This window comes from Dipodomys spectabilis, unplaced genomic scaffold, assembly GCF_019054845.1.
Source record: "Dipodomys spectabilis isolate Male_0828 unplaced genomic scaffold, ASM1905484v1 ptg000506l, whole genome shotgun sequence".
Lineage (NCBI taxonomy): Eukaryota > Metazoa > Chordata > Mammalia > Rodentia > Heteromyidae > Dipodomys > Dipodomys spectabilis.
Genome location: NW_024871183.1, coordinates 1732188 through 1757374, shown reverse-complemented (window position 1 = coordinate 1757374; position 25187 = coordinate 1732188). Strand labels below are relative to the sequence as shown.

Genomic DNA, 25187 nt, shown 5'->3' with positions numbered 1-25187 from the left:
GGCACATGGTATATAATACTCTCCTTAAGCCGTATTTAAAGATAACTTTAAATAGGTATTTCTCCTTAACAGTAATAACTTAGTGATGATGTTGCCTAAAGTAATTTCGCTAGGAAGTTTCTATAGCTTTTTGTTATTCAAGAGTTAGGAGAATGCTTTTGGGATTTTTTTCTATGTGTCATTTGTCTTTTATGAAGTGTACATTTAAAAAATTTATTTTGTGGTATTTGAGAATAAACCAATGGCTTGTATATGCTGGGCAAGCAGTCTTACCTCCAGTTCCTCTAATGAGTTTTAAAATCACTTACTATATGTGCTTATGCATATCAGTTGAACCTTTTCATTAACTAAAAGAAGTAATGATTTTCAAGATTTAAGTATGTTCTTGCTTTCTTCAATTAAATATCAGTGTTCTGTGGAAACTATTTGCTTTTGATGATGGGCATTCCTTTCAGCTAGAAGAGTGTTTCAGGTGATCAAACAGAATAATTCAGGTGAGAGAGAAAATAATTTGTGAAATACAAATACAATATTAGCCAATTTTACTTTATTTCAAGTCAGATTATATCTACCACCTCATCTGTGAAGATTGATAATTGGCAAATCCTTGCCATTTTTATGGTATGGATGGTATTTTTATAGCTACTAGAGGTTTTAATTATCATTATCATCATTATTTTTATTTTTATTACATAAACATTTCAATCTCTGTGCTTTACTGGATATGGTTGCTTGCACTCTCTCTGTTTTTCAGTACTAAGGATTGAACTCAGGACCTCACATTTGCTAGTTTGTTTACTCAACCACTTGAGCCATGCCTTCCCGCCCTGCTTTTTTCTGGTAATTTGGGATGGAGGCTCAAAGACTTTTCTTCCTAAGCTGGCTTTGAATGTCAGTTTTCTTGACCTCAGTCTCCTGAGTAGTTAGGATTACAGGCATGAGCACCTATGGCTAAATGCACCTCCCCTTTTTATTGTCTAGTAGCTTAGATAGTTTTATTATTTCAGTACTTATTTTCCAGTCTTTCAGAATATAAAGATTAAAAAGATTGATCATGTTACTTGATTTGTCAAAAATTTCCTAGGCATTATTATGAATAATTGATTTAAACTCTAAACTTTAGGCTCCAAATGATATGAAAATATTTTTTAATCTATAACCCAATTGTTTTTAATATAATTGTTGTCTCACTTTGATTAGTCCAGGCACAGATGTCACTACAGAGCTGGATAGCTGGATTGATAAATTTTGCCTAGATGCTGATGTCTTCGTTTTGGTTGCAAACTCTGAATCAACACTAATGAACACGGTAATCATGTCACTGTCTTAGCGTGGTAGGAAAGCAAATAGTGTCCATTTTCACCCTTAGAACATGAAGGAAATCCAAATCATGAATTATAATCAAGAGAGAATGAACGGGGCTGGGAAGGTGGCTCAGTGGTAGAGCTCTTACCTTGCATGCCTAAGGCCCTGGGTTCGATTCCTCAGTACCACATAAGCAAAAAGAAAAAAGCCGGAAGTAGCGCCGTGGCTCAGGTGGTAGAGCGCTAGCCTTGAGCTGAAGAGCTGAGGGACAGCGTTCAGGCCCAGAGTTTAGGCCCCACAACGGAACCCAAAAATTAAAAAAAAAAAAAAAAAAAAAGAGAGAGAGAATGAAGGCATTGTGTTTCCATAGGATTGGAATAGCTATTTTTGATTTTCTGTACTTTTCTAAAAGAAACTGTAGCAGTCTAGGATTTGTATGAGTTCAAAGTGTGAACTGAACTTGCATTCACTTCTGATTACCTCAGAGAGAATGAGTGTCAAAATTGTTAGGTTGTTTACTGATGTCTCTTTAATTAGGTATAAACCAGTCCCTGCAATCTGTCAGACAAAGCCCTGCTTGTGCTTCTATTTATTTGATTGTTTATATTAACCTATATTAGTAGCTATATAAGGAGAGCTTTAATTTTGACATTTTTTTTTTTTTGTCGGTTGTGGGGCTTGAACTCTGGGCCTTGGTGCTGTCCCTTGGCTCTTCAGCTCAAGGCTAGTGTTCTACCACTTGAGTCACAGCGCCACTTCTGGCTTTTTCTGCTTATGTGGTGCTGAGGAATCGAACCCAGGGCCTCGTGTATGTGAGGCAAGCACTCTACCACTTGAGCCACCTTCCCAGCCCCTAATTTTGACATTTTTGTGCCACCATGTATACAATGTATTTCAGTCTCTTACCTCTATTCTTGTTCTATTGGTGGTCTTTGTTTTTGTTTTTGCTGTTCTGTTGCTTGAACTCTGGGCCTCAAGCTCTAGCTCTTTTTTTTTTTTTTTTTTAATTTTGCTCATAGCTAGCACTATACCACTTGAGGCACACTTCACTGATTTGTTGATTATTTGAAGATAAGTATCTAGAGGATTTCTCAGGACTAGTTCTGAATTGTGATTGTCAGATTTCAGCTTCCTTTACCTGCAATTTGTCTACTTCTGAATTTCTTTTTCTTTTTTTATTCCTATACTTGAGTTTGAACTCAAGGCCTGTGTTTGCTTACTTGTTTGCATGTGAAGGAACACTGGGCCTTCAGCCCAATGTTTTGCTGATTATTATGGAGATGGAATCTCATGGACTATTCCGTCTGGACTGGCTTCAAACCATGATCTTCCTGATTTCAGCCTCCTGATTAACTATTACAGACATGAATCTAGCTGAAGTTTTCTTTTTAACAATCCCTGTTAATGGTACTTTCAAGGTCATTTTATTACTAGTTCCTCCTTTATATAGCTTTTTCTAATTTCAGCTATATGTGGCTTCTCCTTCTGAATAGTCATAGCATTTGTTCGTGGTAATTATGTTACACACTTTCCAATTGCTTCTTGTTGTTTGTGCCAATACTGGGGCTTGAGTTCAGGGCCACTTATTCTCAATTATTTTTTTCCTCATGTCTGGTACTCTACCACTTGTGCCATAACCCAATTCCAGTTTTTGTGTGATTAATTGGAGATGCAAGCCTTATAGATCTGCCCAAGTTGGCTTCAAAACTTGATCCACCTCTCCCAGCATAAACAGTAGTAGCTAGGATTATAAACATGAACCACTGAATCCTACTTTTTTAAATTAGTTCTATACAAATATCTTAAAATGGTAATTTACTTAGGTATTTATTTGTTTTAATGGGTTGTTTTTGTGTATTAGTGTTTGAAATCTAGGATACACAGGCAGGCAGTATACTGCTAAGCCATGTCTTTAGCCTTTTTTTTTTTAATCGGTCGTGGGGCTTGAACTCGGGGCTTGGGCACTGTCCTTGCACTCTTCAGCTCAAGGCGACCACTCCGCCACTAGAGCCACAGCACCACTTCCGGTTTTGTAGTGGTTTATTGGAGATAAGAGTCTCACAGACTTTCCTGCCCCGGCTGGCTTTGAACGGAGATGCTCAAATTTCAGCCTCCTGAGTGCTAGGATTACAGGGGTGAGCCACCAGCGCCTGGCTTAAGCCCTTTTTTACTGGTTATTCTGAGATAGGATCTTGACTTTTTATACTTCTAGTTTCAGCTGGGATGACAGGTGTGTGCCATGGGTGTTTGGCTTAATTCTTTTTTTTTAATGGCTTATCATAATTTTTTTAAGTAACTGACTAAAAAGAGAACTGATAAATACAAGAGTGTTGCTGGCTCGTATTTTATACAGGGATTACACCTCTCCTCCTTGGCTCTTGCTGTCACCCTGTACAGCTACAAAGGCTATAAAAAGGAAGCAGTATAAACAGACACAAATAACTTCTTTTGCTTTTGTACATACAGTTTGTAAGCTTAGTTTGAACTGTTCACAAGATACTTCTCAATTTTTCTTTAATAACAATACTTAGGTCTTAAAAAGGTTTTAATAGTTGGGTACCAGTGGCTCAAGCCTATAGTGCTACCTACTTAGGTGGCTAAGATCTGAGGATTGGAGTTTGAAGCCATCCTCAGCAGCAAAGTCCATGAGACTCTTATCCTATTAAACCATCAAAAAGGGAAATGGAGCTGTGGCTCAAGTGGTAGAGCACTAGCTTTTTATTACTACTACTACTATTAGTAGTAATATTAATTTCTTTTTTTTGCCAGTCCTGGGTTTGCACTGAGTGCCTGGGCACTGTCCCTGAGCTTCTTTTGCTCAAGACTAGCACTCTACCATTTGAGCTACCACACAACTTCTCCCTTTTTCTGTGTATGTGGCACTGAGGAATTGAACCCAAGGCTTCATACATGTGAGGCAGGCACTAAACTGCCTTCAGCCCTAGACGCTAGCTTTAAGCAGGACTACCCTCAAAAAATACAATAAATGATTTCAAGTAACATTTTTAAAAGCATGTACCATTTTTTTTATTTTTTATTTTTTTTGGGTCCGGTCGTGGGGCCTGAACTCTGGGCCTGGGTGCTGTCCCTCAGCTCTTCAGCTCAAGGCTAGCGCTCTACCACTTGAGCCACAGCGCCACTTCCAGCTTTTTTTTTTTTTTTTCTTTTTGCTTATGTGGTGCTGGGGAATCGAACCCAGGGCCTCATGCATGCAAGGCAAGCGCTGTACCACTGAGCCACCTTCCCAGCCCAGCATGTACCATTTATTAATAATTACTTTTATGTCCTATGTGTAGTAAAGAGTGATAAATACTATTTACATTTCAAAAAAGATTCATGGCTGATACAGAGAAAATCTTGTTTTATTTTCTTACCTTGAAAAGGTATAATGCTTGAAAAGTGCCTTAGGATCCTTTATTTATAGATCTTAATCATTGATACCTAAATGATTCAGCTTTGTAAATTAAAGTTCCAATTATAAATATGTAATATCTTTAAAAAGGGATTCTTGGTGTTTTTCAGGAGAAACATTTTTTTCACAAGGTGAATGAGCGGCTTTCAAAGCCTAATATTTTCATTCTGAATAACCGTTGGGATGCTTCTGCATCAGAGCCAGAATATATGGAAGATGTAAGTTAATTTTTTCCTTGAAGTCATGTACATTGTTATGTAAATACCATTAAGATGATTTAAGAGCGGTTTCCTATGATCAAGTATCAAATTTACTAAAACTTCCTACATTTATTAGATATGTGGGAACTATTGTAATTTCACTATAAATGAAGTTTACTACAGCCTCTGGTTGTTTTCTATAATTCGTTTTGTTTAAATTATTAAAATGTCTTTATACTTTGTAGGTACGCAGACAACATATGGAAAGATGCCTGCATTTCTTAGTAGAGGAGCTCAAAGTTGTTAGTCCTTCAGAAGCACGGAATCGTATCTTCTTTGTTTCAGCAAAGGAAGTTCTTAGTGCTAGAAAACACAAAGTACAAGGAATGCCAGAAGGTGGTATGTATTAATTATATATAGGCTTTTAGAATTTTTTAAATTTTAGCGTTCATTTTTTGGCAGTATTGGCATTTGAACTCAGGGCCTCATTATTGCTATCCAAATACTCTATGTTTATCACTTAAGCAATTCCCTTAGCTCTAGGTTTTCTTTCTTTTGTTCTCTTTTCTTTTTTTTTTTTTTTTTGGTGCTGTTGCAGGTCCTGCAGCTTGAACTCAGGGCCTGGGTGCTGGCCTTGGGTTTTTTGTGCTCAAGGGTTGTGTTCTACCACTTGAGCCACAGCTCTACTTCTGGCTTTATTTGGCAGTTGGTGATAAGAACCTCACAGACTTTTCTGCCCACAGTAGCTTCAAAATGTGAACCTTAGATTTTAGCCTCCCAAGTAGCTAGGATTATAGACATGAGCCAACAGTGCCTGGCTTTAGATTTTTATTTGTTTGTTTGTTTATTTCTGTTTATGTGATCCTGAGGAATTGAACCCAGAGCTTCATACAAGCTAGACAAGCATTCTAAGCCACATTCCCAGTCCCTAGATTTTATTTTTCATAGAAGTATCTTATAAAAATGTTATACCAGAGCTGGACACTGGTGACTCATGGCCATAATCAGAGCTACTTTGGAGGCTGAAATCTGAGGATCACAGTTCAAAGCCAGCCTGGGAAGGAAAGTCTGTGAGACTCTTATCTCCAATTAACCAGCAGAAAACTGGAAGTAGCTCTGTGGTTCTAGTGATAGAATGCTTGCCTTGAGCTAAAGAGCTGAGGGACAGGACACAGGCGCAGAGTTCAAGCCCCATTACCAACAACAACAACAAAAATAGTATACCAAAAATCTTACCTTGCTGTATACATTTGTGTTTCCCTCCCTTTTCTACAGTATCAACAACTGATGTTCAACCAAGGCTCAAAATATTAAGTGGAAAATTTCATAATTAAACTATTTATGCTGATACTAGGGCTTGAATTCAGGGTCTTGTATTCTACCTTAGCTTTTTTGTTTAACAGATGGTGCTCCACCACTTGAACCACAGCTTCACTTCTGGATTTTAATGATTAATTTGAGATGAGAATCCCTCATACTTATCTACTCAGGGATGGCTTTGAACCTCAATTCTCACATCTTAGCCTTCTGAGTAACTAGGATTACAAGTGAGAGCTATCTGGGCCTGGCTTAAATAACACAAATTTTAAATCACTTGCTGTTTTGAGTAGCAAGATGAACTATGTAGCCATCCCAGGTGATGTTAATCATCTTGTTTTCAATGTATCCATAATATATACTCCATCATCTTGCTTATTGGATGAGCTGCACAATGACTATAATGCTGTGTTAAAGTAACTTATTTTACTGATTTTTGCAATTGAGATATCCCCAAAAGAATCCATAAAATGTTTCCTTTAAGTGAAAAGGTAAAATATTTGACTTAATAAGGAAAAAGAAATCCTATGCTGTAGTAAAAAAAAAAATCTGTGGAGCTGGGAAGGTGGGTCAGTGGTAGAGCCCTTGCTTGCCTTGCATGCCTGAGGCCCTGGGTTTGATTCCTCAGCACCACATAAGCAAAAAGAAAAAAGCCAGAAGTGGTGCTGTGGCTCAAGTAGTAGAGCGTTAGCTTTGAGCTGAAGAGCTGAGGGACAGCGCCCAGGCCCAGAGTTCAGGCCCCACAATCGGACCAAAAAAAAAAAAAGAAAAAGAAAAATTCTGTGAAATTGTGAAGAAAAAGAAATTTGTACTACTTTTACCATTACAGTTCTGACTTCAAAAATTATGGCCACTGGACATGATAAACCCATAAGTAATATGAAAAAGACATTTTATACTGCATGGAGGGTTTAATACTGTCTGCAATTTTAGACATGCATGAGGGCCTTGGGATATATTTCTCAGGGATAAGGGAAGATTTCTATATTAGATTTTAAAATCTCTGGCCGTATATTACAGGTGGGGCACTTGCTGAAGGATTTCAGGCAAGATTACAGGAGTTTCAGAATTTTGAACAAATTTTTGAGGTAGGAATTTTGCTCAATGTATTTATTGTCTAATACAAAATTCTAGAATTGGTTGGAGAGTGATTGTAATCTTTACTATCTTTGTCAATAACCTCTGCTATTATTAAGTGTAGTTACTGACACAGCAAGTGAGACAAGGAAAGTTTGAAGAAAGGAAGCTCCTGCAATTGGATGATGTGTAAGAGTTGAGAATTAAAGATCATAATTTCTTCGTTCTTTTTCCTTATACATTTATATGTAAGTGAGAAATTCTTCTAGTACGGCTTGGGTTGTGTAGTGAATAATAATTCTTTGTATGCAATAATTTGGAGCAAGCGCAAACACATGTAATTGATCAATGAAGCAGATAAGAGAGCAAAATGAAGACTTTTTATTTTTATATTGTTACTATTCACAGAGAGAAGTAAAGCATTTTTAATATCATTTGACTGTCTTAGATTTTTAAACTGTATTATCACTTATTAAATCCTCTCCTTTTATATTAAATGTTTTAAACCCTCACATAGCCTAATTTAATCTAATTCTGCTTAGGTTCCATATTGCCTTTCCACTTGTGATTGAACACAAAGACTTGAGAATTAGAAAAACATCCATTCCTTCCTATCAATAATAATGATCTTAAGTAGAAGGAGCATGAATGTTAAATTTACTTGGCAAAACATTTTAAATTAAATATTTTTTTACTTTTCCCACATTTTTAAACTAGTGAGAGAAGAAAGTCTTTTAGGTATATAAAGTGTTCTATGAAGGAAAACATGCTTAGCTTCTTTTACTTATTTGAGAATCCCAGGATAACGGTAGATGTCCTTTAACGTCAACCCATAGGTTACCTGAACTCTAGTTTCTCAAAACTGTAGTTTACTTTCTCCCTCTTTAACATTCACAAGAGAATTGATTGGTAATACCTTTAATTACTTCATCCTTGTGGAAAGTATGTTGACAGAAAATCAGTTGTTTTTCCTTGTCTTCTATTTATTGAACTTTATGTATATATGTTTTGTGTATTTTTACCATTGCTTTCTTTCTACCAAATCTTATGCTGTTTTATACATTTATACTTTCTTCCTGTCAGTGCATAGGTCACCTTTTACTTTCCAAGAATATCTTCTAGGAGATATGGGAAACAGAAGAATAAAGATTTACTATAGGGCAGTGGTTCCCAAAATTGGCTGATCTGAATCACAGGAGGTACATGGGAAAAAACTGCAGACAGATCTTTGCAGAGATGTTGATCCAGTTGGGGTGAGGTTGGCTAGGGAATCTGCTTGTATTCAAAACTAATCAAGTGATTGTAGTAATCAGTTAGACTTAAGAACTATTCTTTTAAGATGTTTTCTGGTCTGTCTGTATTTTTCTTGTGTTGCTGGGGATCAAAACCTTGTATATGCAAGCACACTACCACTGAGCTACATCTCAATTCTTTAAAAATATTTTAGATAAAATTTGTTAGTTCATTTTTATTTTATTTTTTTTCCAGTCCTGGGGCTTGAACTAAGGTCCAGGACACTGTCCCTGAGCTATTTTTGTTCAAGGCTAGCATTCTGTCGCTTGAGCCACAGCACCACTTCTGGTTTTTACTGTTTATGTGATACTGAGGAATTGAACCCAGTGCTTCATGCATGCAAGGCAAGCACTTTACCATTAAGCCACATTCCCAGCCCTAGTTTGTTTGTTTGTTTGTTTTGGCCAGTTCTGGAGCTTGAACGCAGGGCCTGGGCACTGCCCCCGAGCTTCTTTTTGCATAGTAGGCAAAAACACTCTACCACTAGGCCACATTCCCAGTCCTAATTCAATTTTTTTATTGTAGTTAATTTGAGCATTTAAAGTTATAAATGGAAAAAATGCTTATTAGCAGTAACTTTTACAGTACAGTCACGAACAGTGTCAAAATTTAGAGTGAAAATTATTGTGTAAGTCTAAGTATGGTGACTTATACCTGTAATCCTAATTGGCCCAGCCTTCCTATGCAAAAAGCAGGACTGTATTTGAAAAATAACAAAAGCAACAAAGGTTGGAGAATCTCAAGCAGTGGAGTTCCTCCTACCTAGCAAGCAAAAGGCCTGGAGTTCAAAACCCAGTACTGCACAAAAGAAAAGAATTTGTGGGCTGAGATGTCCCTCACTGGCAAAGCACTTGTCTAGCAAGTGCAGCGTCCTGGGTTCGATCCCCAGTACCAAAAAAGAAATGACAAAAAATACAGTTAAAAAAAACAGGGCTAGGAAGGTGGCTCAGTGGTAGAGCACTTGCCTTGCATGCCTGAGGCCCTGGGTTCGATTCCCCAGTACCACATAAGAAAAAAAAGCCGGAAGTGGCGCTGTGGCTCAAGTGGTAGAGCGCTAGCCTTGAGCTGGAATGCTGAGGGACAGCGCCCAGGCCCAGAGTTCAGGCCCCATGACCAGACCCCCCAACAAAACGTAAAAACAGAAAACAGCCAGACTCTGGTGGCTTACTCCTGTAATCATAGCTACTCAGGAAGCTGAGATCTTGGGATCGCAGGTCAGAGCCATCCTGGGCAGGAAAGACCACGAGACTCTTATCTCCAATAAACCACTAGAAAACCTGAAGTGGAGCTGTGGCTCAAGCAGTAGAGTGCTCGCTTTGAGCTGAAGAGCTGGGGGATAACGCCCAAGCCCAGAGTTCAAGCCCCACGACCAAAAAAAAAAAAAAAAAAAGAATTTGTGTAGAACTTAATTATTGGCTGGGGAAAGTGATTCACACTTGTAGTCCCAGCTACTTGGGAGGCAGAGATTGGGAAGATCATAGTTCATGACCAACCCTGGCAAAAAGTATGAGACCCCCATCTCAATGAATAAGCCAAGTCTGGTAGTTCATTAGTAGCAGCATAGATTTTTTAAAAGGCGTGAGGCCAGAGACTGAAAACAGACACTATGCAAAAAATAAAGCCAGGCACTGGTGGCTCATGCCTGTAGTCTTAGTTACTCAGGAGGCTGACATCTGAGGATCACGGTTCAAAGCCAGCCTGGGCAGGAAAGTATGTGAGACTCTCATGTCCAATAAACCACTAGAAAACCGGAAGTGATGCTGTGGCTCAAGTGTAGAACGCTTGCCTTGAGCTGAAGAGCATAGGGACAACGCCCAAGCCCAGAGTTCAAGCCTCATGACCAACAAAAATAAAAATAAAGCGAAATAAGGATTAGGAGTGTTGTTTAAGTAGAGCACCTGCCCAGCAAGTTCAAGGGCCTAAATCTATACCAGAAGACCTTTCTCTCTCCTGTTCTTGTAATTTAGCACTACGGAGGACCTTAGTTGTTTGCTTGCATTTCAGTTTCTATTTCCTGTTTCCAAAGACTGTCTTATGCCCTTTTGACATTTATTAATTTGTTTTCCCCCCAAAGGACTTTGACTCCTTTTAATCTTAAAAGAGATGCAGAGGGTTAATGGTCTGTCTTCAGTAGCTGCTTCTGAGCTGAAAGTAGATTGCTAACCCTACCAGAAAGTTATTTCCCTATCTTATTTCAGGAAATTCGGTTGCCAGGAAATTCGTTGACAAAAGTCGTGATCTAGACCAAAACCATGAAGTTACTGTTTGTTTTTTAAATTTTATTGTAAAGGTGATGTACAGAGGGTTAGATACATGAGTCAGGTAATGAGTACATTTTCTTTTAAACAGTGTTGCCCCCCTCCTTCATTCTCTTCCAGTTTCTCCCCTGCCTATTTTCCTCCCCACAAAGTTATGTAGTTTATTCCAACATAGTGTCTAGTGGGTTTCACTGTTAAATTGGTGCACCCTTTGTCCCACCATTTCTGTGCTTCCTCTTCCCCTCCCCAAATCAGATAAACTTATATACAAGAAAGGGTACAGATATCAAAAACAGCGACAGAAGTAAAAATGAAAGAAGAAAATAAAAGAAAAAAAAAGAATCACAAACAGTAAAACTTCTTCCTTTTCTTGGAGTTCATTTCTATGAGCATCATTTTATATGATCTTATGCACATAGCTATTGAGATCTTGCAGTCCCCTCCTAAGTATATCCTGAGAACCAGTGGAATAGAGTAAAAAAACCCAGAAATGAAACCACAAACCTATAATATTTGATAAGGGATCCAAAACATAGGGTGGAAGAAAGTCTCTTCAACAAATGGTACTGGCAGAATTGGCTATACATGTGCAGAAAACTGGAATTAGATCCTTATATCTCACCCTGCACTAGAATCAACTCCAAATGGATTAAAGACTTCAATGTAAGACCAGATACCCTGAAAATATTACAGGAAAGGATAGGGGAAACACTAAGGTTCCTAGGCCCAGGTCAAAACTTAAGTAAAGATTCCGAATCACAACAAATCAAAGAATGACTAGATAAATGGTAGGTATTGCATCATACTGAAATGGTTTCTGGATGGCAAATGGCATAGCTAGCAAGATAAATAGAAAGCTCACAGAATGGGAGATTTTTATTAGCAATGAATCAGACAGAGGCCTTTTATCTAAAATACTCAGAGCTCAAAAAATTAACCTCCCCAAAACAAATCCTCAAAGAAACAAGTTATTCTTTTATGTGTGAGGTTTAGTCTTGGATCAGAGTTGCTAGTTTCTGTCACCAGATGATGAACGAGGAGTTCTCTGTTTCCCATTTCTTATGCAAAATCACTTTGAGATCCACATATGGAAAACATTTCAAGGTGTCTTCCAATAGGGAGAATCTCACAAAAGTTTTAGCAAAGATTTATTTTAGTATAACAGGATAAAGTTGGGAGAAATAGAAAAAAAGTAGAGAAATGTTTTCTCCTCCCTATGCAGGAATGTGAATTAAAATTTACAATGTTAAAATGTCATGTCCTTTAATTGCATGCACCTCCCACCCCACATTCCTACCTTTATCAGATTTACCAGTGATTTTAATTGCTTTATCTCCTCCAAACTCTAGCTTCAGCCCTTGGTTAATATATAAAATTGATAAATATTGCTATTGGACTTTTAATCATAAAGTTTTTGTTAATCTTTAACATAGTTTCCTACTTGAATTGGTTTTTCTTTTTATGAAAGGACTTAATGACTGAATTTATAAACATAGTTTTGTGCATACTCTTGAGATTTTTAGTATCCACTTTAGTCCTTTTTGTCAGTAGGTTTTGGTATTAAAATTCAGAGCCTCATGATTGTTAGGGAGATGACCTGGGTCATCCATCATGTCCTTAGCACAGTTTTCCTTGTCTAAGTATTATTTTTGGCTTTCCTATTGATAGAAGAGTTTTTAAAGTTCAGATGCTTTGATTTTGTTGTTGTTGTTGTTGGTTGTAGAGCTTGAACTCTGGGCAAGGGCGCTGTCCCTCAGCACTTCAGCTCAAGGCTAACACTGCCACAGTACCGCTCCCGTTTTCTAGAGGTTAATTGGAGATGAGTCTCATGGCCTTTACTGCCCAGGTTGGCTTTGACCTTTGGTACTCAGATCTTAGCCTCCTGAGCAGCTAGTATTACAGGCATGAGCCACCAGCGCCCAGCACTTTGGTTTTTTTGGGGGCTTTTTGTTGTGTTTTTTTTTTTTTAACCACTGTTTGATTACTAATTTTTTGGTTCTGTTATGTTGTAGTCTCACTAATAACCTTTATTTACATTCTTTTTCTTAGGGCCTCGCTTTTTCATTTCCTTAGTTTTCCTTAGCCACACCTTCACTTCCTCACATTTTCTCATTGTTTTAGGGATTTATTTTTCTTTGCAGCCTTACCATTTTTATGGAAAAACTTTGTGCCAAGTTATTTTAATCAGTTTGATCTTTGTCATGAGCTACTTCAATGTTTTTTGGTTCTAAAGGAGCTAAGTATTTTTTGGACATTTAAAGAATTGAGTTCTGTAAAGCTTGGAAGTTAGAATAATCCAGAAAATCTGGAGTAGGGAATGTGGCTTAGTGGTATGTTTGCTTACCATACATGAAGCCCTGGGTTCTATCCCTCATAAACAGAAAAGGCCAGATGTGGCACTGTGGCTCAAGTGGTAGAGATGGTAGAGTGCTAGCCTTGAGCAAAAAAGCTCTGGGACAGTACCCAGGCCTGAGTTCTTTCAAAAAAAGAAAAGAAAAGAAAAATCTGTGAGGAGGGGTGCTGAGGTTTGAAATCAGACCTTTACTCTTGTTAGATGGGTGTTCTACCACTTGAACCATACCACCAGCCCTTTCTTGTTTTAGCTATATTTCAGACAGAGTCTCATCATTTTGCCTGTCTACCTCAGATCTTGATCCTCCTTCCTAGGCCTCCTGAATAACTGGAATTACAGATGTGCATTGCTATACCCAGCTTGTGTCTTAAGATACATATGTTCTACCTTTTTGCCAGGACTTGCTTCACACCACAATTATTTCATTTCTGCCTTCCAAATTGCTGGATTATGTATGTAAGCCAACATGCCCAACTCTTAGTCTCTTTAAGCTGCATTTGAATAAGTGATATTTTACAAACAAGTTGTACATTCTGATGTACTTTTTCCCCCATTTATTTCATTGTAATTTTATAGCTATCCCTCCCTCCCTCCTCTCCCTCCCTCCCTCCTTCGTTCCCTTCCTTCCTTCCTTCCCTCCTTCCCTCCTTCCCTCCTTCCCTCCTTCCCTCTTGTGCCAGTACTGGGGCTTGAACTCATGGTTTCTTGCTTAGCATTTGTACTCAAGGCTTGCTTAGCTTTTGTACTCTACCACTGAGCCTCATCTTTAGGAAAGAGGCATAATCTCTTTTTTCTAAATAGTCAGGATTTGTTATAGAGGACATTCTTGGGGTGCTCGGTAAATTTTGAACATAGATTGTATTAGGCAGTAGATGTGTCCAAATGGTGTTTTGAAAATAGTTCATGATTACATAGGGAAATACTTTCTTAGAAGACAGATAATGATATTTTTGTTTTGAGTTGAGGTCTCAAGTTTCCAACTGGTAAGTTACTGTTCTACCTCAGCTTCCAAGATAACAGGGACTATAGGTGTTTCACCAAACCTGACTTGTAGTGTTTAGTAATTGTAAGGTAAATTAAAATAGGTTGCTGATGAAGAGAATACCACACTGTATTCAAACAGGAAGGGAAGTTTACTGAACTTCTGCCCCACCATGCATGGTAGAGAGCACTGGACTGAAGGTCTGGTCTGGATTAAGTAGGGAAGGGGTGGGGATAAGGTGGGGCCAGGTGAGGGAAGGTGTGGCCACACCAGATTTGGATGTGACCTTAGTCTATGACACTCCCCCAGTTGGATGGGACGGCACAGGATGTGACCTCCAGGGATACCAGTTACCTGGGTGACATAAGTACTGGGTAGAGATTTAGCCAAGAGAAGGGAAGAGTCTGCCTTGCCTTCCCCCAGGTAGACCTTACTGAGGTTATGATGAGTCCTAACTATATAAGTATGAAGCATGCATACTTGTAGTCCAGCAACTCAGAAAACTGGAGTTTTTTGGCTCCAGGCCCAAACACCAGGAGTTCTATGTATCAAATCTGGCCACTAACCCTTTATGCTAAATAAATAGACGGTGAAGTACAGTAAAAAGAGATCTGTTCTATTACTTGGTAATGCCAGGGCAAAACAACTCTAGTCAATCTTCTGGATACTTACAAGAGCTTTAGCTTTAAATAAAGGAACATGGGGAGTTAAGACACTTTTGGTCAAAGTATGACCTGATTGTGATTGGTCATTATTTTAGTTCTTGTTTGGTGGATGGTTCTGGAGAAGTTGTCTTTGTCTTCACTGGTAAGGATAAGCAAGTCATTGTAGCCAGGTGAGTGATTTATCTTGGGGAGGCTCTCTCTATTGTTACTTAAGGATAGTTTTGGATCCTTGTCAGAAGATAATATCAGTTCTGTCCTTGGAACCCAACATAAAGACAAAGTGATTGTGGGGAGAATGGTTTGAGCAGACACACATGCAATGCAGAGATGTCAAGCTTTTCAGCAAAAGCAGCTTAAAACAGGGGTTCAAGACCAGCCTAGGCAACTTAGTGAGACTATGTTTCAGATGGATGGATGGATATATCTTTGTGTGTATGTGTATATGTAGTAAAAAGAGGAGAGGAACAGGTAAACAAAGGAAGCTTGATGTTAACATCTAAATAAAAAGTATATTGGTGTTCTTCTGTACACTTTTCTTATTTCAATATATTTACGAAGTTGATGAGAAGTGACAAGTTTATTGGCTTTAAGTTTTACTTACATATTCTTAACAAAAAGTGCTTTACTGACTGCTTAATTATTTGTTTCTTTAGATGTTACTAAGAAAGCAAAAAATGAATTGGGATTCGATTATCAGTTAAGTTTTCAATCATTAATAAGTCTTAAAGCACTCTGTAGACTATTCTGACAAGATGGAACTAAAATTTGGCTTGGTATACTATTTTAAGCCTTTGGAAAAATTAAAATCTCAACTATGTACACTGTATGTTTCCAGTGGAGATTCCTTCACTATTAGTTTTCCAGATTGTCTCTCAGTATCCTGCAGGTAAATAGGAATACCAGTGTGGGGTGCTTTTTAATTAGGAAAATATTTTTTTTCCTTTTATATTCTTCACCATATCCTTTTGTATCAGAAGGTAACATATTGCCTAATAACTTCTGAGATCTTTTTGTTTCTGTCTAGTCTAGCTCTAACAATGTGCTGTTATCTACATATTTGGACCTTCATTGCTGATATCTAGATCTGCTTCATCGAGGAATTTAGAATTTCTTTTAACTTTTTCCTTTTAAAATTATTTTTGTGTTTTCTCTGTAATTTTTGTGGATGAGTATTTATAAAGCAGAATTATTTGAAAATAAATTGGAGCTGTGTTTATCATTAAAAATAGTTTATAATTTAAATGTTTACATATGTTGGGTAATTGTTGGATATTATAAAGAAGAAATCTGTGGAACATTTACCAGCACAGGAATACTGTAACTAATCCCTAATCCTTCAAAGATCAGTGAAGATGAGTAAGGCATAAATGATCTTCCTAGACAGAAGTGAAGCTAGATGATTTGATTAAAGAATGGACTCTGAGTTGTCTATATAAATGATTGACTAAATAAGTTATCACATGCCTTACACCTAGAGAGGGCAATTGTTTGTTTTTTTTAGTACTTCAAAGAAAATAATGAAGAAAGGAGCCAATGTGGTGAAAAGATTATCAGCTCTTTCTGTCTGAATGGAGCACACAATAATTCAAAGACAGTCTAAATATAGGTTAGGTTATAAGTAGTACATTTAATATGACCATAAAACACCAATGATTTCAGAATAAAAAATGCATTAGTAGAGAATTAAATGAATACCTTTTAAAGCTTGAAAGCTACTTTTTTTTTTGGGGGGGGGGGGTCCGGTTGTGGGGCCTGAACTCTGGGCCTGGGCGCTGTTCCTCAGCTCTTCAGCTCAAGGCTAGCGCTCTACCACTTGAGCCACAGCGCCACTTCCGGTTTTTTTCTTTTTGCTTATGTGGTGCTGAGGAATCAAACCCAGGACCTCATGCATGCAAGGCAAGCACTCTACCGCTGAGCCACCTTCCCAGCCCCTGAAAGCTGCTTATTTTGACAAGGGAAGTATGGCACTTCAGAAAGTCGTTACCACAGTTTATATTGAATATATAAAGAGGTTTGAGAACATGAACTCATAACAGTATTAGAGAAATTACATATATCCCTAGTTTAAAAAATGCCAGGCACTAGCGGCTCATGCCTGTAATGCTAGCTACTCAGAAGGCTGAGATCTGAAGATCAAGGTTCAAAGCCAGCCGGGGCAGGAAAGTCCATGAGACTTTTATTCTTCAATAAACCACTCAGAAAACTGGAAGTGGCACAGTGGCTCAAGTGGTAGAGCACTAGTCTTGAACTGAAGAGCTGAGGAAAAGAGTTCAGACCCAGAGTTCAAGCCCCATGACCGACAAAAAAAAATAAAATATATATATTTTTTTTTTCATAGAGAATAAATGGGATGGGTGTAGTGGCACACATCTCTAATTGATTTGAGCTTCTCAACAGGTGGAGATTGGAAGGATTTCAATTTGAGGCCAGCCTGAACAAATGCCAAGTATGGTAGTGCCTCTTTCTAGTCTCAGTTACATGAGAGGCTTAGGTAGAAGGATCTAGGTCCAAGGCCAGCCCCGGTGAAAATACAAGATCCTGTACAAAAAATAACCCAAAAAAAGCCCAAGGTTCAAGTGGTAGAATGCCTACATAGGAGGAAAAAAGCCACCAAATTAAGTGAGTGTGGGGGTGGGGGGAGACAGAGGAAACAGAGAAGAAATAATTATGACTCTAGCAAAATAATCTATTGTAACAATTAGCATTACTTAGCATTTCTGAGATTGCTTAAAAACCAGGTAGTATGTTTTTATAAACAGTTACAGTTGTTTGCTAATGTTTTATCATTGCAGAATTTGACTTTGTATGTTGCAAAAAATAAAATGAGCCCAATTGTAATATAAAAAAGTAAGCTTTTGATCATGAATCATGATAAAAATAGATACGTTGCATATGTTGAAAATTGAGACAAAAATTTTACAAAATAGTTATGTACATCACTATATGTGATGTATTCTGATGTATTCTCTCTTCTAATTATAACTTCTCATAAACAACTTAAAATATTAAGTTAAAGATAATTTTCATCTGGATCCTGGTAGCACACCTGTAATCCTACCTACTCTTGAGGCTGAGACCTAGATGGCTAAGGTTTGAATTGAGCTTAGGTACAAAAGCCCATGAGACTCCATCTCCATGTAACTAACAAAACACTGGATTGGAAATAATTGGTTCAAGTGGTAGAATGTCAGCCATGATCAAGAAAACTGAGGGACAGCAAAAGGTTTTTACTGAATTCAATCTCACACGCACAAAAGAATGTTTTAAACTGTTTACATTTAAATACATAGAAATCTTTTTCTGTAGTCATAAATGAATCATAATATTCTCAAACTAACTTTTTAAATAAAAAATTCTAACTCATAACTCAAGAACTTAGGTAGATTATCTATTGCAAATATGAAACCAAGATAGGCTACGGTTTGGTTACAGGTGATTCGAATAGGTTATTTGGTGATTCTGATGGAGAAAGCTTTTTTAACATTGGAAATAGTACCCTTTATTTTTTACCCTTTGTTTATGTTTTAATATATAGTCAAACCATTCCACATTACTGTGTAATAATACACAAAGAAATAAACTTGCTGTTAATGCCCTTTTTACTTTGAATCTTTTAATTTTTTTAACTTATATAATTCTAACTTGTGTTTTTTGTGTTTATCTTCTATACTTATTTTTGTTTTGGTTTAAATTATAACCAGCAAGTTTTTGTGTTTAAATTCCTGAAATGTTGTGATGGAATTACAGTAATGTGTTATGGCTTGGGCCCCTCGCAGGAGTGTATCTCGCAGTCAGCAGTGAAAACAAAGTTTGAACAGCACACTATCAGAGCTAAACAGATACTAGATACTGTGAAAAACATAATGGATTCAATAAACGTGGCAGCAGCAGAGAAAAGGTATGAGTTTATTTTATTGCAACATAAAAGAATTAGATTTTTGTGTCAAATCTAAGGTTTTAAATTGTTCTATAAGTATTTTCTACACGAAAATCAACTTTGTGGAAGTAACTGGTACCTACTTGTATATTTTTAGATGCACATTTGAAAGTAAAATATTAATTTCATAATTTTAGACATGTCAGGATCTCAGTATTCTTGTGTATATAAATTGTGACTTCACAATGTTTAGTGGCTTTACAGTATCTTTAAAGCAGTATAAGAATCATTTCTTCAAGCAGCATTTTAGGAAGAAGTCCTGATCAAGTGATCTTTTTTTCATCTAACCCATGACCCAGTCTTATAGATTTGGAAATTATTGCCTGAAATATGATTTGCGAAAAATATAGTTTTGCGGAGCTGGCAATGTGGCTTAGTGGTAGAGTGCTTGCCTAGCATGTCCTGGGTTTGATTCCTCAGTATCACATAAAAACAAAAAATCAGAAGTGGTGCTGTGGCTCAAGTGGTAGAGTGCTAGCCTTGAGCAAAAGAAGGTCAGGGACAGTTCTCAGGCCCTGAGTTCAAGCCCCAGGACTGGCAAAAATAAATATTAAAAAAAAGTGTGTGTTGTGCGCGCGCGTGCAAGTGCGAGTGCGCGTGCATGCGTGTGTGGGGGGGTGGGCGCTTTGCTTAGTAACTTGAGAGTATGAGACAGGAGGATTATGAGTTCAAGGTGAGGCATGGCTACTCAGCAAGACTATCGCTAAAAGACTGAAGGAGGAGGAGAAGGAAGAAGAAAAAAGAAACACAGGAAAGTATAGTTCTTACAAATGTGGTACACTTAAAACAAAGATCAAGATATATTAAATGTGGCAAAAGTTATGAGATATAGCCTTGACTGGAACTTAAGTAAGTTTAAGCCAGTTCAGGGAAACATACAATGTCTTGGGAACTCTTACAGCTTACAACCTTCTTAAAAGGATTTCAAGTCTTTGTTTTTCTGTATAATCTATAAATGAACAAACTTTCTAAATGTTCCAGACACTTAGGAGCCATGCTATCTCTCTTGCATCTGTTACTTCAGTAGTTTTAGTTGAACAGTTATATTTATTCACAGATAGATAGATAGATAGATAGATAGATAGATAGATAGATAGATAGATAGATAGATAGAGATAGAAGTATAACTACAAATGATAGGTAACAATTAGTGGTTTAACAAAAATGGGCATGTAGTTGGATTTGGCTTGCCAGGTTACTTACTGTTTACTACTACTTGTTTATGAACTAAAAATCTCTATTCACTTTTGTTTTGCTATTCATGTCTATGAAGCATTTGAAGACTTAGAATTCTAATCAATCAAGTTCAAACAGTGACAGTATTCAAATCAAATCATCTATAATATAGCACTTAATAAAAGAAATACTATTTGAATCCTCTCAGTTATTGAGATATAGAAATAAAGATTTCCCCCCCTTGGGTCATGTAAATAGAAGGTTTAATACATAAATAAATGCTCCTCTTTAATTGCATTAAGATTGTAATATACTCTGGATATTGATCCGTCTTTACAATATAATAGGGTTTATTCAATGGAAGAGAGGGAAGACCAGATTGATAGATTGGACTTTATCCGGAATCAGATGAACCTTTTAACATTAGATGTTAAGAAAAAAATAAAGGAAGTTACTGAAGAGGTGGCAAACAAGGTAACAATAACTGTGTGATCACAATATCTGGAAATGAACTATTTTTTATGACAGTAAAAAAAATTTATTTCTTAAAAGAGTATTTTTTTTCTCAGTTTGATTGTTCTAGTACTTGATAATCTTATATGTGAGATAGGATCTCACTATGTAGTGTAGATTGGTCTAAATTGTTTTCCTTAGTTATAATGACATTTTTGTGAATGTTTTCCAATCAGTTTTACCCCTTGTATAATTTAAATTGTTTTATTCTTTTAACTGATTCTTTAAAAATATTTTCAGGTTTCTTGTGCAATGACAGATGAAATTTGTCGATTGTCGGTATTGGTTGATGAATTTTGTTCTGAGTTTCATCCTACTCCAAGTGTATTGAAAGTGTATAAAAGTGTAAGTTAATGTTTAGTTTAAAAGTTTTTCTAAGCTGGTACTTTTGGCTCATGCCTTAATTCTAGCTATTCAGGAAGCTGAGTTCTGAGGATCATGGATCATGGTTCATAGCAAGCCTGGGCAGAAAGGTCTGTGATATTTTATCTGTAAAACTGGGACACACACACATACACACACACACACACACACACACTAGGTAATTTCCTCATCTTATTTGTATTGTCATTTATTTATTCATTTATTTATTTGTCGGACTTGGGGCTTGAACTGTGGGCTTAGGTGCTATCTCTGCACTCTTTAGCTCAAGGCCAGTGCTTTACAGCTTGAGCCACAGTGCCACTTCCGGTTTTCTAGTGATTTATTGGAGATAAGAGTCTCATGGACTTTCCTGCTCGGGCTGACTTTGAACCTCGAACCTCAGATCTCAGCCTCCTGAGTAGCTAGGATTGCAGGCATGAGCCACCACCACCCAGATGTCATTTATTTAATACTTTGCCCATTCAGTGTCTTCTTGGTCAGTATGCAAACTAATCAATGGAACCGGACAAGAGAAATGAGCTGGATGTTAGAATAAAGAGATAAGAATTTAAAACAGCCATTATAAAGAAAATGGATGGAAAAAAAAATAGGAATTATAGCAGTCTGGGAAGAAAAGTCTTAAGATTTCATCTCAGCCAGCAGAATGCCAGACTAGAATCATGGCTCAAGTGGTAGAGGGCCAGCCATGGGAATGCAAGAACACTGGGCCCTGAGTTCAAGCCTTGGTACTAGCACCAAAAAAAACCCCAAAACCAAACTGAAACAAAAACCACAAAGAAGCTGTGGTCCAGTTGTAGAGTATGTGCTTAGCATTCATTCATGATACTGTGGGTTCAATTCTCAGCAGCATAGAAACAATGCAGTTTTAGCATTTACTATGAAGTATTTAAAAACTCACGTATACTTTGGAGAAAAAATAATGTGAACATTTACCACTGTTATACAGGAATTAAATAAGCACATAGAAGATGGTATGGGAAGAAATTTAGCAGATCGGTGTACCAGTGAAGTCAATGCTTCAATGCTTCAATCCCAGCAAGAAATTATTGGTAATATTTATGAGTACAATGTAGTGTGTAGTTTTCCTTCTCTTTATTATTAGTAAAAGGTTTTATATTTTGGATATTCTGTTGATGATAAAACATTTAATTACAACTTTTGAAAATAAGTATAATAATTTTATTCTTTCTAGAAAATTTGAAACCATTACTTCCAGCTGGCATACAAAATAAGCTTCATACACTGATCCCTTGCAAGAAGTTTGATCTCAGTTATGACTTAAATTGCCACAAGTTATGTTCAGATTTTCAAGAGGATATTGTATTTCATTTTTCCCTGGGCTGGTCTTCCCTTGTTTACCGATTCTTGGGCCCTACAAATGCTCAGAGGGTGCTGCTTGGATTGTCAGAGCCGATATTTCAGGTATGTATCTTTGAATCTACTAGTTAAGACTCATAAATGTTATACAGTTTCCTGTAACAAACTGACTTCACCAAATCTGTGTATTTAAAGTTAATATTTATCTCATAAAGATATTTCTCAGTTAAATGGACTATAGCTATGGGAAAGTCATTACAAAGGATATACCTGGTACTATTATAAATGGTTCTATATTTTTTTTACTGTATTATTTTAGTGCTGACACTGGGACTTGGACTTGGCCTGGACTGTACTGTACCTTAGATTTTCACTCAAGGCTGGCATTCTACCACTTGAGCTGCATCTCCACTTCTAGGTTTTTTGATGGTTAATGGAAATGAGTCTCATGGAGTTCTTGTCCAGGATAGTTTTGAACCCTGAGCTTCAGATGTCAGCATCCTGAGTAGCTAGGATTTCAGGTGTGAGCCACTGATGTACAAAACTTTCTTTATGAGTCTTGAACTGAGGACTTTGTGATCTTTGCCCACAAACAACTGAGCCATGCCTCTAATCCAGTTTTTTTGGGGTTTTTTTTGCTGGTTAATTGGAGACAGAATCTTGTCTTCAAACTGTAATCCTCAGATCTCAGCCTCCTGAATAACTAGGATTTTGGGCATGAGCCACTGGCACCAACTCTCAAAACTTACTTTATTAAAATATTTTATTTTCAGGATTCAAATAAATTGAAACAACTGGAAGCTTTAAAAAAACTTTCAAATATATTTCCATAATAATTGTGAGAAAATTTTAAAGTAATAAAATCATTGCCATAATTGATCTTTAGAATATTTCCATCCAAAAGAACCCTTTCTGCCCACTTGTAGTTAGTCATCCTTCCTAACTTGAACCTCGCTACTAATTGTCTTGAGTCAATATAGATTTGTCCTTTCTGTAATTTTATTGTTATAAAAGTGTTATATAGAGAGGTTATACAATTTCATAAGTAAATGGGTACGATTCTTTTTGACCATGTTACCCTTTCCTTCACTTTCACCCAGTTTCCCCCTCCTGTCCCTACCTACAAGTTGTGTAGTTCATTTTTCACCTACTGTATACTGAATATATGACTGCATTTGTGTATCATTCTTCCTTCCATTTCTGTGCCCCCCCCCTTTTGTCCCTCCTAAAAGAAAAGCCAAAACAAAAACAACCCAAAGGCAAAACCACCACCACTAATACCATATTCTGGATTTCTTAATTTAATTTAATTTTTTGACTATTCTAAGTTTTGAATTCAGGGTCCTACTACATGAGTCACTCTGTTAGTCTCTCAACTACCCTATAAAGGGTATGGAATGGTTTTTATATGAAAGGTTTATCATGGAATCAGTATTGTAGTCTGTATTAATATTTCCTTCTTTCTGATGGCCAACTAATTCTATTTCTGATTTAATACATTTATCATCAGTTGGTGGATATTATGGTAGTTAGTACTTTTGGGCTATGAAAAATGCTGTTATGAACATGCATGAATGTTTTTATGTGGACATGTGGTTTCTCTTCTGAAGTATATCTATAGGAAGGAGTTAAATGCTAGGTTGAGATTACTTTAACATTTTTCTTCGTTTTATTTTTTTGTGCTAATACTGGTGCTTGAACTGGACTTTATGCTCTCTCCCATAGCTTTTTTACTCAAGGCTGAAGTGCCTTGCTTCTCTTTGTCCCCCCACCCCCCATCCCCCACCTGCATGCCGTTTTACCCCTTTGAGTACTGGGATTTGAACTCCGGACTTTTCATTTGGCTGGGTAGACATTGTACTTCAGCTGTGTCCCTAGCCCTTTTTCAAGTAGGGTCTTCTGTTTATTCCAGAGCTGACCTAGACCTTGATCCTTTTAATTATGCTTCATGCAAAGCTATGATGACAGTCAAGTATACATTACCTCATCCAATTTGTTCTTTTAATTTTTTTTTTTTTTGGTCTGTCATGGGGCTTGAACTCTGGGTCTGAGCACTGTCTCTGAGCTTTTCAGCTCAAGGCTAGTGATCTACCACTTGAGGCACAGCACCGCTTCCGGTTTTCTGGTTGTTAATTGGAGATAAGAGTCTCATGGACTTTCCTGCCTAGGCTGGCTTTAAACTGCAATCCTTAGATCTCAACCTCCCGAGTAGCTAGGAATATACGCTTGAGCCTCCGGCACCTGGTTCTTTTAAATTTTACTAAGAATTTATTTTAGCAAAGCAGCAGTATGTTTGAAAGAGACACATTTTCTACTCCCCATGCAGGAAATGGAAATTAAAAACCTCAAAATGGCAATTTCTTTTTTTCTTTTTTTTTTGTCAGTCGTAGGACTTGAACTCTGGGCTTGGGCGCTGTCCCTGTGCTCTTCAGCTCAAGGTGAGCACTCTACCACTTGAGCCACAGTGCCACTTGCAGTTTTCTTTTTTTTTTTAATTTTAATTTTTATTTTTTGTGAACATATTGTACAGAGGGGTTACAATTACATGGGCAAGATAATGAGTACATTTCTTATCAAGCATTGCAGCCTCCTCCTTTGTTTACCCTTCACATGTCTTCCCAGCCTCCCCCCCATCCTCCCTCACCCCCCCCCCCCCCCCCCCCCCCCCGCCCCCCGCCACCATAGTTGTAAAGTTCGTTTTCGACATGACAACTTGTACTTCTCATAGTTGCAACGGGTCCACCTGTATCCTTAAACTACTTGTTTTCCCCATCTCCTCCACAAATTATACCGACATCAAATATAGTGAAAGCAGGGGTTATACTGTGGGGGAGGGACATACAAAGCAACAAAGAAATAATCTTATAAATGCCTTAGAAACAATCGCATGAAAGAAGAAGACATTTAAATACATATCTAAGGGTTCATTTTCCTAACATCACATCTGACCTTTTCTGCTTGACTCATACATATACTAGATATTGCAAATAGGGGAAAC

At 37.3% G+C, this 25187-nt stretch overlaps 1 protein-coding gene across 3 annotated transcripts in view; it reads left to right on the top strand.

Moving 5' to 3' along the window:
* The window catches only part of Mfn1 (mitofusin 1), a 60365-nt gene that overhangs the window by 10702 nt on the left and 24476 nt on the right, over nt 1-25187 (top strand). For all 3 annotated transcript variants that reach the window (XM_042669810.1, XM_042669809.1, XM_042669811.1), the window contains exons 6-14: nt 1201-1309; nt 4828-4935; nt 5163-5316; nt 7255-7322; nt 18639-18760; nt 20323-20449; nt 20729-20833; nt 21819-21921; nt 22065-22294. In XM_042669810.1, coding sequence (XP_042525744.1) covers nt 1201-1309; nt 4828-4935; nt 5163-5316; nt 7255-7322; nt 18639-18760; nt 20323-20449; nt 20729-20833; nt 21819-21921; nt 22065-22294 — 1126 coding nt within the window. The remainder of the gene's footprint in view (nt 1-1200; nt 1310-4827; nt 4936-5162; nt 5317-7254; nt 7323-18638; nt 18761-20322; nt 20450-20728; nt 20834-21818; nt 21922-22064; nt 22295-25187) is intronic.